Source organism: Thermothelomyces thermophilus, chromosome 7 (genome assembly GCF_000226095.1).
Source record: "Thermothelomyces thermophilus ATCC 42464 chromosome 7, complete sequence".
In the NCBI taxonomy this organism is placed as follows: Eukaryota; Fungi; Ascomycota; class Sordariomycetes; order Sordariales; family Chaetomiaceae; genus Thermothelomyces; species Thermothelomyces thermophilus.
Genome location: NC_016478.1, coordinates 764,548 through 780,738, shown reverse-complemented (window position 1 = coordinate 780,738; position 16,191 = coordinate 764,548). Strand labels below are relative to the sequence as shown.

The following is a 16,191-nucleotide window of genomic DNA, read 5'->3' as shown; positions in this document are numbered from 1 at the left end:
GTCGTCATGATCAGAAGAGCAGTCATAAGGAGATGAGGTGTTAACGTTATATAGCTTTGGAATTGCCTGGACTTTGGAGGACTAGACGACAAGGTCGGCAGGCTACCGGGCGTCGTCGACACGTATACGCGTAGTAGAGCTTCCTCTACTACTCATACGATTGTCTCTTCTTTCACTGCAACCTGATGAGCCCCCAAACAAGTGTATGTATGTACGAAGTACGCAGTACGGAGGAGTGCATGGCTGGTAACAATCGTTGAGAGGCAGCGAGACGCTGGGTCTTCGTACTCCGTACAGTCCTGATGAAATCCGTACTAGGGGGCTCTCTGCCAAGAGGTTGAACGTCGGATCCACATCGGCAAGATGCAACTGGGTGGAGACATAGAAGGGAGCAGAAGGGATGGCCAGTGATTGGCAGGCCCCACCACGCCCAACGCCTTCTGCAGGTCTCCTTGCTGGAGTTCCGACATGTTGAAGTCGAAACTGGAGGCTTCCAAAGAGAGCCTCAATGGTAGAATAGAGAACCGGTGTCCATCAACGTGACGATAGTCAAATATTGTGTAATTAGACACACAGTGCACACTGCGAGCCGGCTAGTTCAGCTCCCTCCTCCGTAATGTAGTAAGGGTCCAAAGGGCATACATCTGGTTCCAGTGGATATCCCTCGGCAAGGGCGGGGCTCCCGCGATGTGCTGTCCATGTACGTCCGAACTTGTACATACATACCAGGTATATATGTGAGGTATATACGGAGTACTGTATACATATAGTTACTCTTTACTCTGTATATAATGCAGTTCGGCGTGCAAGCCCACAGTATGGCGGCTGCCACCCAGAGTACCCCCAGGCTTGAGCACATTATTTCCAAATGCGAGCCTTTCGCAATTGATGAGCTCAATCAAGAGGCTGTATAGCAACCTCAAAAAGTCCCCAGGGCTGTTTCGCCACACCGGAGTGTCCGAGAAATTAACTGTTGTGTTTGAATAGCAGCCGGCCGTGCTTTTGAGCTACTTGTACTCCGTCCGTAGTTTGTTCGCAGGAAACCCAAATTTGAGCGCACTCAGCTTTCACTCCAGCGCTGGACCAATGTAGAGCAGAATGCTACAACCATCGACAGCCGGCGCAAATTCGGCAGGCACTCGGCCCGGGCAGCTACTGCTCTTGGACTGCCACGGGTGCGGCGCTATGACAAAACCTCAATGCGGACCTTCCGTCTTCGCTTCAGAAAGGTAAGGCACCTGTTCTCTAGAGATGCCTTCGATGTCGCGCTGTACACCGGTTCTGCTCCCCTTCGGCCGGACCGACGGCAAATGCAGGGGCCCTCAAAGAATTGTATCCACTCGGCGCGCCGACAGCGCAGACGTGGTGCTGCCGTATTGTCGAGGATGGGCGAAAACACACGTCCACCGAACGCACTAGTGTAGTGTGGCGGGTGGAATTCGCCGACCAGAGATCTAGTTAGGCATCAGCAGCAGCCGCCTCCTGCCAGAGCTTTGGGCGAGTGAGCCATCGGAGGCCCAGACTCTACACTATCGTGTATTTGGTACATGCGCTCGTCAACCGTCACCTCTCCCCTGTAGTTACACCTACACATACTACTACTACATCGCCAACCAAACCGGCGCGGACTCGGCGGGCTAGTGCGTGTACTACAGTGCTGCAGTCCTATATGGGTTAGCTTCATGGTACGGAATTCGGCTTACCAGAAGTGGGTTGTCCTACTTGGAGTTGCCGTTACAAATGAGTCCCTTCGGCCTGCCGAAATGGTGCGGCTCGATATTGGCTGCGACGCGATACGACCACTCAGCGAGCTCTTCACAATCATCAAGCAGGGAAAAAAAATTAGGTTAGGTGCTGCGTCCTGTCGATACTCAGCACCGTAGCTCCTACCCTGCCTTCCATTGTGTGCCCAGCTTGTTTGCGTTCGACAATCGAAGCGCTAAATACTTACCCAATAAACTCGGCTTTCCTGGCTGCCAGAGAGCTAATTAACCTGCGAGCAGACCTCGGATGTCCGGTTTAGGGGACGGGCATGGTCAAAGTTTGAGGCGGGCGGTCCAGACCCCAGGCTTCTCTGCATCTGCTGCCAGTCCGCTGCAGTTCCGAGTGGTTCGAAGGCTCCGAGCGTTGCCTGAAGCACGCGTCCGTCGGCTACAGCTATCTTGCTCTTTTTTCCTTCATTTTCCTCTCTTTTTCTTCCATGTTTTGCTTTCCTCGAGTAGATCAATGTTTTTGTTCGTTACATGGGAGGCGACAATGGGTGTTGAAATGAAACAACGCTCCAATCCTAAGCAGCAACTTTATCGATCCCACGTTTCAGACGAAGGTCTGAACACCAATTTCAGAACCTCCCATGCGCGCACACCTGTGGTATCCACCAATCTTGCTTTTCGCTACGAAGGCACCTAAATGCAGCAGTATACGGATTACTGTACAGTAATTACGTACAGTACATGCTTTATTGGACACAATCTCGGCGAGGTGCCTTAGTGAGCGTAGCGTAAGCTTCGGGACCCCGCAGGCCTGCGGTCGCGCATGCTTTCCAGCCCACTGGGCGAGCTCTCATCGCCCCGGAACGAGCCGCAGCCAGTTTTCGGTTCCCAAGCGTCGTCGGTCTCGCCTGAAACTTGACATGGTCCGGACTGGGACAAAGCACCACAACCTTGTTCGCGGTGGCCCCCTCCCAAGACGAAGACACCCAGGCCGGGATGGCTTGGGAAGACCCTCAGCTGCCCGTCTCGGTCCAATCAAGAAACCCGACTCCACAAACCCATCTGCATGTCTCACGCGCCTTATCCGTACATGTCTCAAGCACCTTAGTGTACTAGCACATGTCTCACGCACCTTAACACTACAGAAAGTGCAGTCTCACATGGCAAGGGGATGACAGGCTAACCCAGGACGCTTCCGGGACATGGACAAGATGGGCAGACAGAAAATGGGACGACAAACTCTGCCGCCGACCTTTCAGGGTGACCTCGGCTGCATCACGAGATGCATATCCAAACAGAACCAGGTCTCACAGATCCATCTCGCATAGTAGTGTAGTGTACTACCCCGTAGTATATATCACAACGAAATTTTATGGCATGCTCACACGCCTATCATAACATCTGCAGGTACTGTATGTTCCATATATGTCTGTAATCCGTACGTGCATCCCTTACATAGGTACCTACTTTGTACGTACTGTACGTTTCTATGTAAAGCACAAACGCGGTCTCCTTGCCCAGCCACCGGGAACCGCACCGACTCGGCCACCGCACGTCACCGAGTCGTTTTTTGACGGAGGCAATGCAAGGCCCCCTCCCCCCAAAATCGTTTTCCAATCTCGGGGCAAGCCAGTCGATTTGCCAGCGTCTCGAGACCAACGGTGGAAGTGGTTCCATCCTAGCTACACTAGCGCGCGCTCTTCTTGGGCGAGCGGGCTTGATAGTGTACGGATTATAGATGCCTTCTTCCCCCTTCCCGCCCGTCCGGCAGCAGCTTCTCCACATCATTGGATGGCCTCAGCATGCTATCAACAGAAGCCGCTTTGCCATGGCCGCCATGCGCGTCATCTCTGTCGATCCCCAAAGCGGGTTGCCGGGGAGGGACAAGGAGGGTGACTACACTAGCGTTATCAGGCTGACGAGTCCCTTCTCGAATTGTGACACGGGCTTGCACCCTGAGCCGTCTCAAGTGCACCAGACCGTGATGCTAATAAGCTTCAAACCGGGTGGTATTTCTGTACTCGACCACACAAGTCCATTTTTGGGCCATTCTTGACCTCTGGTTTCTTGGAGGCGAGCACCTGCATGGACATGTGAATACGACCCAACGTGGGCTGGGGGTTCAGAATGGGCTGAAACAAAGTTACTTCAGCTGGCGTATTTCTTCTTGCCGTCCTCCTATCTGGTCCAGACGGAAGAATTAGTGTGCTGGCACGAGAACATAAGATAAGTATACCCACGTCTTAAGGGAAGCTCGCTACCACAGAAGATCATCTGCCTGGGCGAGACAACTTACCGGGCACTTTCGCCGGCAGACAGGGTGGCTGTCGCAGGCTAGTATAGACATGCTTGCAATGTAGTTATGCACTCCGCAGAGTAGAGGGCTTTCTTATCCAACCTCAGGGAGGCAGTTACAGTGGCACACGTCCCTGCCGCAAGCGATCCTGGGCGCTGGCCCATCACGCCCAGTGGCGCTTCTTGGCCTCAACCACAACCATGAATTTTGTGCCGACGCTGCGGGGCGATTCAGGATCATCAACGAAGATCAACAACTCGTCGTCAACTCGAGGGACAAGGGTCAACCTCGGGCAGCCCAGGGCGACATCATCACAGTCGCCCATGCTGCTTACCTGGGACCGCACCTTAAGCACACATGTACGGAGGATTGCCCTGAATGCACATACATACCTTAGGTAGGTATGTACGATCTGTACTGTATGTACATACATACATACATGCAGTGGTCTAGTACCAAGGCTGGGACTGCGCACTTACAAGTGTGCGGAGGCGCTCCTCCGGTGTTTCCGCGCGTTGGAACCCAGCCCTGGCAAGTTATTGGCTGGGCAGCGCCACCATAATGCCTTCAACGATCCCGAAGATATGGTTCTTTGAGCTCCAAGGATCCAATGATGCAGGTGCAGGTGCTGCGCCACAGAACTCCTAAGACGTAAGACGCAATCAGTATTAGTATGGATCCGTACTGAATCGCGATTCGCTTCGTCTTGCTAAAGAGGAAAAATGCCCAATTCTCCGCCATCAGTACAGTCTGGTGCGTGCCTCCTTGAAAGAGGGGAAAAAGAAAAAAAAATTGCTAAGGAAGCGTCAGAGGCAGCGACGGCTGTCCATTGTCAGTCTGGCAACCAACTTCGGTTGATGCCCGGGATCCCAGCTTCGGGAGAGCGACAACCTGGTGCTAGCCGCTTTCCCGGACCCATTGTTTCCCAGCCCCAAATGGTGCATTATCTCTGCAAGTATCAACTGCCCGCTTCCAAGCCGATCTTGCAGAAACGCCCCGCTGATAGCGTAGCATCAGAAACACTCAAGCAACATATCGCGTCGCACGGCGAACCAAACGGGCCTCGCTTCGAGTTGTAGGCGCCAAAGAGGGAAGAGGAAGCGAAGAAGAGAACACAAAAAGAACAGGCAAAAAAAGAACCGAGGACGTCCCGCGAGAGATAGAGGATTCACAATGCAAAAATAAAAAAAAATACAAAAAATAAAACCGGATAGAATTCGATCCGGCTCGGCTGCATCCTGCTTTCACCATCCAGTCGATGGCTTCGGGATCTTCCCCGTCTGTGCCCGTTCGTTCCCCACCTCCACGGCATCGCCAAGAGCTCCTGGCTTTGCTTGGCGAATGCGGAGACTGTGTAGAATCGGGCTTAGCACGGCGGAGTCAAGGCAGGGTGCGGGAGCAGAGGGGCAGGCCAGGGAATGGAAGGAACCGCAAAGTACCGGGGTACCTCCATTGACCCTCCAACTACGGATACCTACTGCTGCTCTGTGCGAAGTGCTACACTACTGTGTAGTAGTATCCTTGCAGAGATTCCAAGTTGCGTTCGCCCTCGCATACACAGTAACCGCACAGTCTCCATGGGCCAGGATGAGATGGTTGAAGGTTCGACTTGCACACTGTGGGCGCTGCATTTCTGAAACCCCCCTCAACACCACCATCCTTCTTCCGACCTGCGGCCCCCCCCAGAATGAGAGAAGGGAGAAACGGAGGGGAGAAAGGTGGGGGGGGAAGAGAGCGGCCGATTATCCGGATCTCAACCCATCCGCATCCATTCCATGACCAAAGTGAACATAGAAAGAAGGTGCGCGTAGGGTGTGGTATATACCAGTCACTCTCTCGACCACCGTGCTGCCATCACTGCACTGTAACATTTCCTGTGTGCATGCTTCACTCGGGTCACGGCAAAGCGCTGAGCACTCCGAGACATTTCCAGAGGGGACTACGCCTGTCTAGGTAAAAGGATGTGTGGTGCTTTCAGAGAAAGGTTTACAAGAAGTCCAAGGAAAGAAGGAAGGGAAGGGAAGGGGGAGGTGGGGAAGGAAAGACGGAGTGGAGGAGGGGAAGCCTCGGTGCCTTCGACGCTAATAGCGCCCGTTCTCTCTAGGCCTGCTAGCAACTCACAAGGTAAACGAGGGCCGGATCGGGTAACGTCAGCTCTCGGCTGGGCTGTGAGGGAAGTGTCTTCTGACCTGATGATAACAGGCAGCGTTGCTTTGAGACGAGACGATGAGGAAATATTTGGTGGCTACCTATTCACTAGGAAGGGCGGTTGCCATGATCGAGCTGGATTCCTCCGTTCTCTAGCGACACTGGGTGCGTTTTGCGCCATCGGCCCCGTGTGGAATGGTGATGTTGGTGAGAATCAACCTGGGGCAGTGTGCGTGCGTGTGCGTGCGTGTGTGTTAAACGTACATACGTACCTACAAATGTACTCCGTACGGCGCACACTCGGCACGGCAACGCGGCGGGCACTGCGATACCCACCCGGGCGTCAGTACACTATGCACGCGCGCAGATCAAACCGCCGGCTCGAGGCAGTGGCCTGATCCCCCACGCCTCCGCACCCACTCCCGCACTCCCGCCGCTGATCTCGGTACTCAGGTTGTATCCCCGACCGTCGTTGAAGCCCGGACCGGGCAGTGAGTTGCGGTCCAACGCCACCTTGCTGACGACGACAGCACTGAATGGCCGGCTCCGTGCCCGGGCTCAGCCGCCGTCAATGTAATACGCCACCATCACCCTACCCTCTTCCCTCCCCCTCCCCCCCCCTTTTGCTGGGTCACTTGCCCGAGTCCGCAACACAAAGCCTGTCCGAGAACTTGCGTATGGCCGGTCTCACCGCCCGTCTCCATCGCACCTATCTTGTATCGTTCTCTCACCTTTCCTATCATGCAGGCGCCGCACCCGCTGCTGCAACACAACCCAGCTCCTCTGCCGGGTTTAACCTTTCCGTTTCAGGGACCAAAAAGGTTGCCTCCGGCTAGGGGCAGTACAACAGTATGTACGAGTCATGTACTGAGTATCCAGATACCTAGCCCAGCCACTGCCCGCCTCGGGGGTAACCTTGAACGAAATTCCAGGATCCTCATGGGAACCTCTGGTCCTCAGGATGCCTCGGGAGGTCTACGAGTACGGCCTATTTATACTCAGGTGAAATGGCCCCGGGGGGGGGGGGCCTTTAAGATACTCGTTGAGAGAACGGATAACGAATTACTCAGGTAAATACTGAGCAGACCGTTGTAAATAGACCGACTCTGGATCTCCTCACCGCAGGGACATCCAACACCACACTTCTTAGCGCATACTTCACGCAAGGGTGGCGCGACTATGGCTGTTTGTGATTTAGTGAAATAGCTACACTTCTTCAGGCAAATATATGCACATGCGGTTCAATCACTGGCATTTCCTAGAGTGTGACAGTCTTCGGTTCGTCTCCGCAACACCACCCGAGGAGGGATCATCTGCTCTCCCCAAGGTCATAATCAGACAAGAAAAAAAAAAGAAGGCAGATGTACTAGAGAAAACCAGGTAGTGGGGGGTGAAACCACATTATTGCCGTCTTTGGCTCAAGTGCTCAGATGGATACATGATATGGAATATGGAAGACAGTTACAACGGCCTGATCCCAGATCCTCCGTACTTCATACCACACAATATGGGCTTGCTTCTCCGAGCCTTTTACGGAGATAGAAACAGGTGGCGCCTCGCTCCGGGCTTGGAACTGGCCGGCCCTATCTAAAAGCTCTTCCCAGGTAGACAAAATAGGGACTGAGACTCCTGAAAGATTCGAAATACAGCTTCAAGTCCAGGCCGTGAGGCACATCCTTGAATAAGAGCCTTGCTAGGGCTTTCTAGTCTCTATACTTGTATTTCTAGAGCCTCCATCCCTCCCAGAGCCTGCGGCATATTGTATTACGAGAGCGAGCCAAAGGCTTCTAGTGTGAGTCTCGTAACAAGGAGAACCGGTGCCCCGTTGATGATGCAGGACAAGCCGACCAGTGCTGTCACCGAGAGAAGAGCGGTTTACAATTATCTCTTTGGGTTACCTAGCTCTGCAACTTCCCCGTTAGCTCCTGGGTCCGTCATATCAGAGCAAGCAAAAAGCTGCCATGCTCGTCCAGCGTAGGCAACTTTTTTCGTATCCCGTAACTCCCAGTTCTGCATATACGTACAAAGAGTGATTCCCAGCAAGAGACTGCCGACATATGAATGGGATCTCAAAGCAAGATAACAGCCATAGCGGCTGGGTTTTCATGCGTAATTATGTCCACTAGTCATTAAGATCGGTGCCATCCTTCCTCCCGCCTCAACCTTCGTGCAGTCGTAAAGCATCCACCGAAGAAAAAAGAGATTATCATCAGATTATCTGCCCGCATTTTGGTATTTCCCACATGCCCATCAACATCTAGAAAAAGGCAAACGCAATGCCGGCGGCGGCGAGGGCACCGAGAGCCGGAGCCGCGGTCATTTGGGGGGCCTAGATAACTAGTTAGCTATCTCATCCCGACTGGTGCACCGCGACTCGAAGGAACATACCTGTGCGCTGCTTGTGGTCGTTGAAGGCTCAGAAACCGAGGTCACAGCAGTCCGCGTCGAGACAATAGGTGAAGTGACGGTGGACTCAACCGCCGAGGTAGCACCACCCGCGCCGCCAGTGCCCGTGATGGTGGTCTCGCCAATGACGGTGGTGGTGGCCGAATTGCTGGACAAGGTCGAGGTCCAGGTGCTGGTGGTGATGGCACTAGCCTCGCCGCTCTCGCTCGACTCGCTGGTGACAGGGGCGCTCGAGGCTGAACCAGAGCCGCCAGTGGGACCCTAATCCTGAGCGTTAGCAAGGCACATTTTGAAACCGTCCTTGGGATGCGGATACTCACGGCGACAGAGGTAGCCGAGGGAATATTGGCCGGAACGTTGACACCTGCGCAGAGGCTGTTGCCCCAGTCGATGGCCACGTTGGCCTGGTCGACACTGTCGCAGACCTGAATGGTACAGTCGTGAATACCGAAACCGAAGTCCTTGTTCCGGCACAAGCAAGCAATGTCGTTCTCCTGGCAACCAAGCTCGGCCGCTTTGCCAAACATGTTGGTGCCGCAAAGCCTCTGTCATTGTTCTCGTCAACATCGACCGTCGTACGTGTTACAAAGAGCGGGTGGGATATAAAAGAGCATGTATGGGAAAGAAGGGTTTGCTTACGCCACAATCTGGCATGTTGGAAGGAAAGTCGACGGCAGCCACGGTGGCAGCGCCGGCAACGGCGAAAATCGCGGTGATGGTTCTCTTCATTGTGAAATCTGTACGATCACGTCAGTCTTTCAATAAAGGTGTAGGTCGAAGATGTGAGTTGGGGCGTGCGCCGTAGAATCGAGTTCAACCGAGTCAGGCTTGTAGGTTGAAGATTGGCGAGTGGTGGGGAGGGCGGGAAAACTAAGGTCTTGTGAGAGTCGACCAGAGATCAAGGCGGTTGCCAGGCGGCGAGGATTGAGGAGCTGTGAACGCGTCACGAGGTTATTGTCTTCAATCACTTCGCAGGATGGCTACCGAACGTTTGTGTTCTAGAAGGCGCGGCCTTAGAATGGAGATGGAAAGTGGGAGAAGAAAATGGTGGAGGAGGCGGTGCGAGGGTACGAGGAAGTCATTACGAAGACTTATATTCTAACGGAAGTCGTGTCACAGCAACGGCAACGAATAGCTTGTGAGAGGGAGGGCAATCGCTCCTTCCTGGAAGAAGACCCAAGTGCGTCACTGCCGGTAATTTTACCAGCTAACTGCTGAACCTACCTGGCGAAGGCTCAGCGCGGCTGCTGTAAGTCGTTTCTCCACAAAACGGGAAGTTGAGACAAGCCTAGATTTTGCCGCAGCGTTTTTGATGACCGATGCCACTTGGCGCCCACAGATAGCCAACGCTATTTCGAATAAACGGGACCGATACAGGACGCTACTGCGTTGCCGCACAGCCCATCTGTTTGCCCTGGCAGGCCTGCACTCGGGATCCCGTGCCCATCTGCCATGTCACGATTCGGTATGCAGCCACACAAATAACCATCCTATGGGCGGGGATGCCCGAGAAAGCAAGCTGATCGAGATGGAGGAGTTGACGCTGGAGGCGTGTCATCGTTGTACCGCAAACGAGTGCACGTCGTTCCCTCGACAGCCGTGCTTGCCGGCGTTTCTTGTTTGGCTCGGTTTCCGGCCTCCCTAACCACCCGGTGCAGCGCTCGGCGCCCTGCTTCTCTCTACGTGCGACTTCCCCGAGTTGGACAGGCGATGGACTGGTATCTGTGCCCGAGGAAGGTAGCGGTTCCACTGCCAGCTCTAGTGGAGTCGTAGCTACCCCAAGCGGAGGCATTTGCTACAATATGACGGCATGGCAACTGACGGAGCAGTGTAAACGGATCATCTTCCACCCGTGCATCATGAAGACCGAAGTGTCCGAGATAGATTCAACGTTCACCGCCGCCGTCCGGTGCAATGTCATCACGAACCGGTTTCCGTGGATGTTGTCGAGCTTCTCAGGCTGTGGCTGGCCATGACAGCTCCTCATTGGCCAATGGCTACGGGATCTGCATGTACCCTGTCTGCAGCAGTGACCCCTGTCATGGGCAACCCCGGCGCAGCTGGGAAGGTGGGAACTTGGCATCAGCAGCTCCACAGCAGAGCAAAGGCTGGAGCCCAGATCGTCAAAATCGGCGGTCTCCGATCGTGCACGGAAGGCAAGCGGGGGGACGCACAGACCGCAGCTCGCTCTGCCCAACGCGCAGGATCACAGCCGACAACCCAGCTGCAAGCTTTATCTTTTCTCAAGGTGCATACCCTTGATTCCCCCGCGTAGTGCGTATGTGGGCTATTTCGTCCTACTATGATAGTCTAGAGGCGGAAGTCATAGTCCGGATTAAACGTTCAATACCAAGTTTTCCAGTTGGCATGCGCTCCACCCACGGAGGTTGCGTCCAGCCGTGACCTTAAGTGTATCCGCACCACGAAGCGACCGGGAAAGGTTACCTATTTCGCCCAAACTTTCTACCACCGACGTCACACGTATGCCGAATACCCTGAAAAGTTCAACGCGTCCGATGAACTGTCCCCAGCATGGAAGAGAAACGAGCAGTGACACTGGGCGTTCCATGATGCATCTGCGTCACCAACACCGACCAATCTTTTGCATGGAAACCTAGTTGTACTATGCTTGTGCGCCACTTCAAGATGGGACATGTGCTCGCGGAGATCCATGGCCCGCTGTCGACAAGCATCGCGGGGAGCTCATTCCCATTGTGTTGGCCCCAATGAAGCCTTGTAGGAGGGGGACAATCCGGGTGCCGTCCTTCAAGAACAGGTCGGTCTCGTTTCGGCCTGACACGGCAATGCCATTTTTTAGTGCAACAATGGGCAGATGTAATTCATACCAAAACCGCGACACCAGCCTCGTCTAGAAGGATCACACAGAACGGCACACCAGCCACCACATGCGCGCCCAGCCCCCAGCGTGACGTTCGACATGACAAGCAGTTGCCCCTGTGCAACCCCCCCCCCCTCCTCCCTTCCTTTTTTTTTTTTTTTTTTTTTGAGCAAGCTGTCTTTCTGCCCCTCTAGCAGTGCTCGGCTCCATCTTCAAGCCCAGATGCCGAGTTGTATCCGTATACCCATTCAGCTACGTAACGATGGAAATCAAGGCACCGGGTCGCGACACCAACCCCCCTGCCAAGGCTTTTCCGTTCGTTCGCACCACAGCGGCGACCAGATCCTGCACGTCATTCGGTCATGAGTGTGGTCAAAGCCATTTCTGGTCAGTTGAAGCAGGTCAAGAAACGTCTTGTGCCATCTTGCTTGGGTCGGTAAGAAGTTAGCAAAACTCAGCGCAACGCCAGCCTGCAGAGTAGATGGGAAATGCCTAGTATACACGCCTACATATGCTATGGTCTGCAAGCTGCGTAGTGACATTGGCATGCCATGCAATAACCCCATCGCACCTGCAGCCCTTACGAACTGAATACGAATTTATGCATTGGCGTGGATGGGGATAGGCGAGGTTGTAGAGCATGGCCATGTTACCCGCTAACAACCTGAGAGCCAGGCTTAAGTTGTACGAGTGCAACGGCAGAGTCGAGAGCTGGGCGGCGCGCACCATCATATATGTCTTCCCCTTTTCCAAACTGCTGTCGCCGCTGCAAAGCTGCCTCATCATCACGAGCGTCATCTGTGAGACCGATGTTATAGGTAAGGGTATGGATAGACAGTACAACTCCAGCCCAAGAACTAAACAATGACGCCCGCAAACGCTGCTCATTGCTCTGATGGTGCATCTAGAACATATCTGAAATTACAAGACAAGAAAAGAGTACCCATAACCTAACACCCGCCCCGAGGAAAGCCTAGCCATCGTATGAGATTGATGCCCTTGCTTTCCCGCCATATGTGTGTGTGTACCCTTTGTCGCCCGTCCACGCAGTAGACGGCCCACGACGTTCGGGTGCCCGCATGTATATGCCTGTGAAATTTCCTGCGAACCGAAGACCGAAAAAGAAGAAGCCCAACCATGCTGAATCCTGATCTCATCATCACACCACATCGCCACATGCCTCATCCAACGTCAGGCCATTAGACTTAACCGCTGCACATCACGCAGGCCTCGGGGTTCTCGATGCTGCCTGTATCGCGTTTCAATCAGCATAACTGACAGATCAGGAATATTGGCGGATGATGAACTCACAAGCAAGAACCGCCTCAGAGTAGATATCCATCTCGCGCTCCTTGCTTTCGTCCTCGTTGTCCTCGGCATCCTTCTTGGAGTCGAGCGCTGGTGAACCGATGTCCTCCGTCTTGGGCTTGTCAGCGGGCTCGGTAGGCAGTGTCTTGGGGCTGTCGCCCTCGTCGATGTCGGCCTTGAAGGCAGGCGGCTTTGACGGCGAAGCGAGGACGCGAGGCTTGGTGTCCTTAACTGGCGTCAGGGGAGGAGGGGGGGTGGTGGGCGTGGCGACGCTGCCGTTAGCGGTGCCGTTTGGCGTGCTCTCCTTACTGGTCAACGCCATGGGACGCGGCACTGCGGTGGGCGACGACATGTAGCTGGGGACCAGAGGGCCGCGCTTCTTCAGCCCCGGTGTCTTGCTGACGGCGGAATCCTGAACGCGGAGCGCCTCCTGGTCGACGGTGAACTGGATGGGCTGCGCAGCAGCCTGAGTGCGCAGGTAGTACATGCCGGTCTTGAGGCCCAGCTTCCAGCCAGTGAAGTGCATGCTGGTGATCTTGCCCATGGTCGGCTCACGCATGTGGATGTTGAGCGACTGGGACTGATCGATGAAAGCTCCGCGATCGGCAGCCATCTGGACGATGGTGCGCTGGGAAATCTCCCAAACGGTCTTGTAGAGGGCCTTGATGTCGGCCGGGATGTTGGGAATGTTCTGGATGGAACCGCCCTCGGCGATGATGCGGTTCTTCATGTTGTCGGACCAGAGACCCATGTCGACAAGGTCCTTCAGAAGCCAAGGGTTGACAACCTGGAACTCGCCGGCCAGCACACGGCGCTGGTAGATGTTGGACGTGTAGGGCTCGAAGCACTCATTGTTGCCCAGGATCTGAGACGTGGAGGCGGTCGGCATGGGAGCGATGAGCAAGCTGTTTCGGACACCATGCTCCTTGATCTTGGCCTTGAGCGCATCCCAATCCCAGAGATCGCTCGGCTTGACGTTCCACATGTCGTACTGAAGGATACCCTGGGACACGGGGGATCCTTCGTAGGTCGAGTAGGGACCCTGCTCCTTGGCCAGGTCGCACGAGGCGGTAAGAGCGGCATGGTAGATGGTCTCGAAGATCTGCTTGTTGAGCTCGCGAGCCTCGGGCGACTCGAAAGGCATGCGAAGCGCCAGGAAGGCATCCGCCAGGCCCTGGACACCGACGCCGATGGGGCGGTGGCGCATGTTGCTGTTGTAAGCCTCCTTCACCGGGTAATGGTTGATGTCGATGATCCTGTTCAGGTTGCGAACGACGACCTGGGTGACTTCGTGCAGCTTCTTGAAGTCATACACTCCCTCGTTGTAGTCAACGAACTGGGGAAGAGCCAGCGAAGCCAGGTTGCAAACGGCGACCTCGTCGGGAGCGGAATACTCGATGATCTCGGTGCAGAGATTGGAGCTGCGGATGGTACCGAGGTTCTTCTGGTTGCTCTTACGGTTGCAGTGGTCCTTGTACAGCATGAAGGGGTTGCCGGTCTCGGTCTGCGCCTCGAGGATGGCATACCACAGCTTCTGGGCCCTGACGGTTCTACGGCCGCGGCCCTCCCTCTCATATCTCTCATACAGAGCCTCGAACTCCTCGCCGTAGCAGTCGGCAAGACCCGGGCACTCGTTGGGGCACATGAGCGTCCACTCGCCGTTCTTCTCGACACGCTTCATGAAGAGATCCGGGATCCAGAGGGCCAAGAAGAGATCACGGGCACGGACTTCCTCCTTGCCGTGGTTCTTGCGGAGGTCCAGGAACTCGAAAACATCGGCATGCCAGGGCTCGAGGTAGATGGCAAAGGCGCCCGGGCGCTTGTTGCCACCCTGATCAACATAGCGAGCAGTGTTGTTAAAGACGCGGAGCATGGGAATGATGCCGTTGGAGGTGCCGTTGGTACCGGCAATGTATGACCCAGTCGCGCGGATGCGGTGGATATTCAGGCCAATGCCGCCCGCCATCTTGGAGATCATAGCGCAGGTCTTGAGGGTGTCATAGATACCCTCGATGCTGTCATCCTTCATGTCGACCAGGAAGCACGAAGAGAGCTGGGCCTGGGGAGTCCCGGCATTGAAGAGGGTGGGGGAAGCATGCGTGAAGAACTTGTTGGACATGAGGTTGTACGTCTCAATGACACGCTCGACATTGTCACCCCAAATGCCGACAGCAACACGCATGATCATGTGCTGGGGGCGCTCGACAATCTTGCCGTCGAGCTTCAGGAGGTATGAGCGCTCCAAGGTCTTGAAGCCGAAGTATTGGTAGTTGAAATCACGGTCATAGACAATGGCCGAGTCGAACTCATCCTTGTGCCGCATGACGCACTCGTATGTCTCCTTGGCAATCATGGGTGACGGCTTGCCGTTCTTGGGGTTCACATAGTGGTAGAGGTCGCTCACGACGGAGGACCATTGCTTTTTTGTTTGCTTGTGGAGGTTGGAAACGGCGATCCGAGCGGCCAGAATGGCATAGTCGGGATGGGTGACTGTCATGTAGGCAGCGGTCTCAGCAGCCTGGGAGGGGCAGAGGTTAACTCGCAGAACCAAAAAAAAAAAAAAAATAATTGCGGGATTGGGGAAGCTAACCAAATCATCGAGCTGCGCTGTTGTGACGCCGCCATAGACGCCAGAGATAACCTTCTGGGTGATGGCGACCGGGTCGACATGGTCCATGTCAAGACCATAGCACAGACGCGAGACGCGAGCTGTGATCTTGTCGAACTGGACGCGCTCCTGGCGCCCATCTACGCGAAGTCAGTATCCGTCGTACTTTGAAGGCAATCTGGTGCAGACATACCGCGCTTCCTGACGTACATGGCGTCGAATCTGTCGGGGTGGGCTGGGGTATGGAGGGAGTGATGGAAGATGAAGAAGGGGCAAGGGAGTGTGAGAGGATGATGAGTGTCCGACACGGACTGATGCAGCTGCTTGACTGCTTATGCGTGTGGTAGATTTTGATCAAAGATGGAAAAAAAGGAGGAGCCCGGTTTGAGACCGTCCTCCGCGTATGATGGTTGGGTGATGTTTGTGGAGGATGTGGAAGAGATGAAAACACGCCCTGCTCTGCACTCTTTTAAGTCGTGGGCTGTGTGGACCGCGTCGGACGCGTGCCGCCAGGTTTTTGGCGCGTCGCCGCAGCCCGCCCATTAAACAAACAGCTTCCACCGGCCAAACGCTATGCTATCATGCCCCACCAACAACAGCTGCGGGGCCCTGGACCTTCAGGCAGCAGCGCGCAACTCCGGGGAACATTTGGGGAAGGAACATGGTACTCTTCCGTCAACCTGCCTGTATTGTTCAAATGACAATTACTGTTCAGTCGGCCGAGACGAAGGCCCCATATCCCTCTCCGCTTTGCTCTCAGAGTCGGGTTACAAATGCGATGGCCAGCTTATGTAACCGCCATGCGTGTTTGACAGTGGGGTTGGGCGGCGTGAGGACCCTGCCGCCTTGGCAACACGCCTCCGCAGCGAGTCAC

The 16,191-nt window shown here is 54.9% G+C and overlaps 2 protein-coding genes across 2 annotated transcripts; both read right to left on the bottom strand.

The window, feature by feature from the left end:
* Nucleotides 1-7,976: 7,976 nt before the first annotated feature.
* MYCTH_2311457 (uncharacterized protein) lies at nt 7,977-9,489 on the bottom strand. The gene is made up of 5 exons (XM_003666570.1): nt 9,381-9,489; nt 9,202-9,299; nt 8,883-9,056; nt 8,545-8,823; nt 7,977-8,485 (listed from the first exon to the last, which is right to left on the bottom strand). The coding sequence occupies exons 2-5, from the start codon at nt 9,289-9,291 to the stop codon at nt 8,414-8,416; spliced, it is 615 nt and encodes a 204-aa protein (XP_003666618.1). The 5' UTR covers nt 9,292-9,299; nt 9,381-9,489; the 3' UTR covers nt 7,977-8,413.
* A 2,958-nt stretch (nt 9,490-12,447) lies between these two features.
* MYCTH_2311451 (uncharacterized protein) lies at nt 12,448-15,803 on the bottom strand. Its single transcript, XM_003666569.1, has 4 exons — nt 15,511-15,803; nt 15,300-15,457; nt 12,713-15,227; nt 12,448-12,650 (listed from the first exon to the last, which is right to left on the bottom strand). Exons 1-4 carry the CDS (start codon nt 15,527-15,529, stop codon nt 12,607-12,609), a joined length of 2,736 nt encoding a protein of 911 aa, XP_003666617.1. The 5' UTR covers nt 15,530-15,803; the 3' UTR covers nt 12,448-12,606.
* Nucleotides 15,804-16,191: the final 388 nt, after the last annotated feature.

Excerpts from the sequence above, each read along its gene's own strand:
- MYCTH_2311451 (XM_003666569.1), bottom strand. Across the intron at positions 15,228-15,299 it reads CAGCGCAGCTCGATGATTTG|GCTGCTGAGACCGCTGCCTA; the intron begins GTTAGCTTCCCC and ends TGCCCCTCCCAG. Across the intron at positions 12,651-12,712 it reads CTCTGAGGCGGTTCTTGCTT|GCAGCATCGAGAACCCCGAG; the intron begins GTGAGTTCATCA and ends AACGCGATACAG.
- MYCTH_2311457 (XM_003666570.1), bottom strand. The coding sequence starts at position 9,291 with ATGAAGAGAACCATCACCGCGATTTTCGCCGTTGCCGGCGCTGCCACC. Across the intron at positions 8,824-8,882 it reads CCTCGGCTACCTCTGTCGCC|GGTCCCACTGGCGGCTCTGG; the intron begins GTGAGTATCCGC and ends GCTCAGGATTAG. Across the intron at positions 8,486-8,544 it reads CGACCACAAGCAGCGCACAG|GCCCCCCAAATGACCGCGGC; the intron begins GTATGTTCCTTC and ends CTAGTTATCTAG.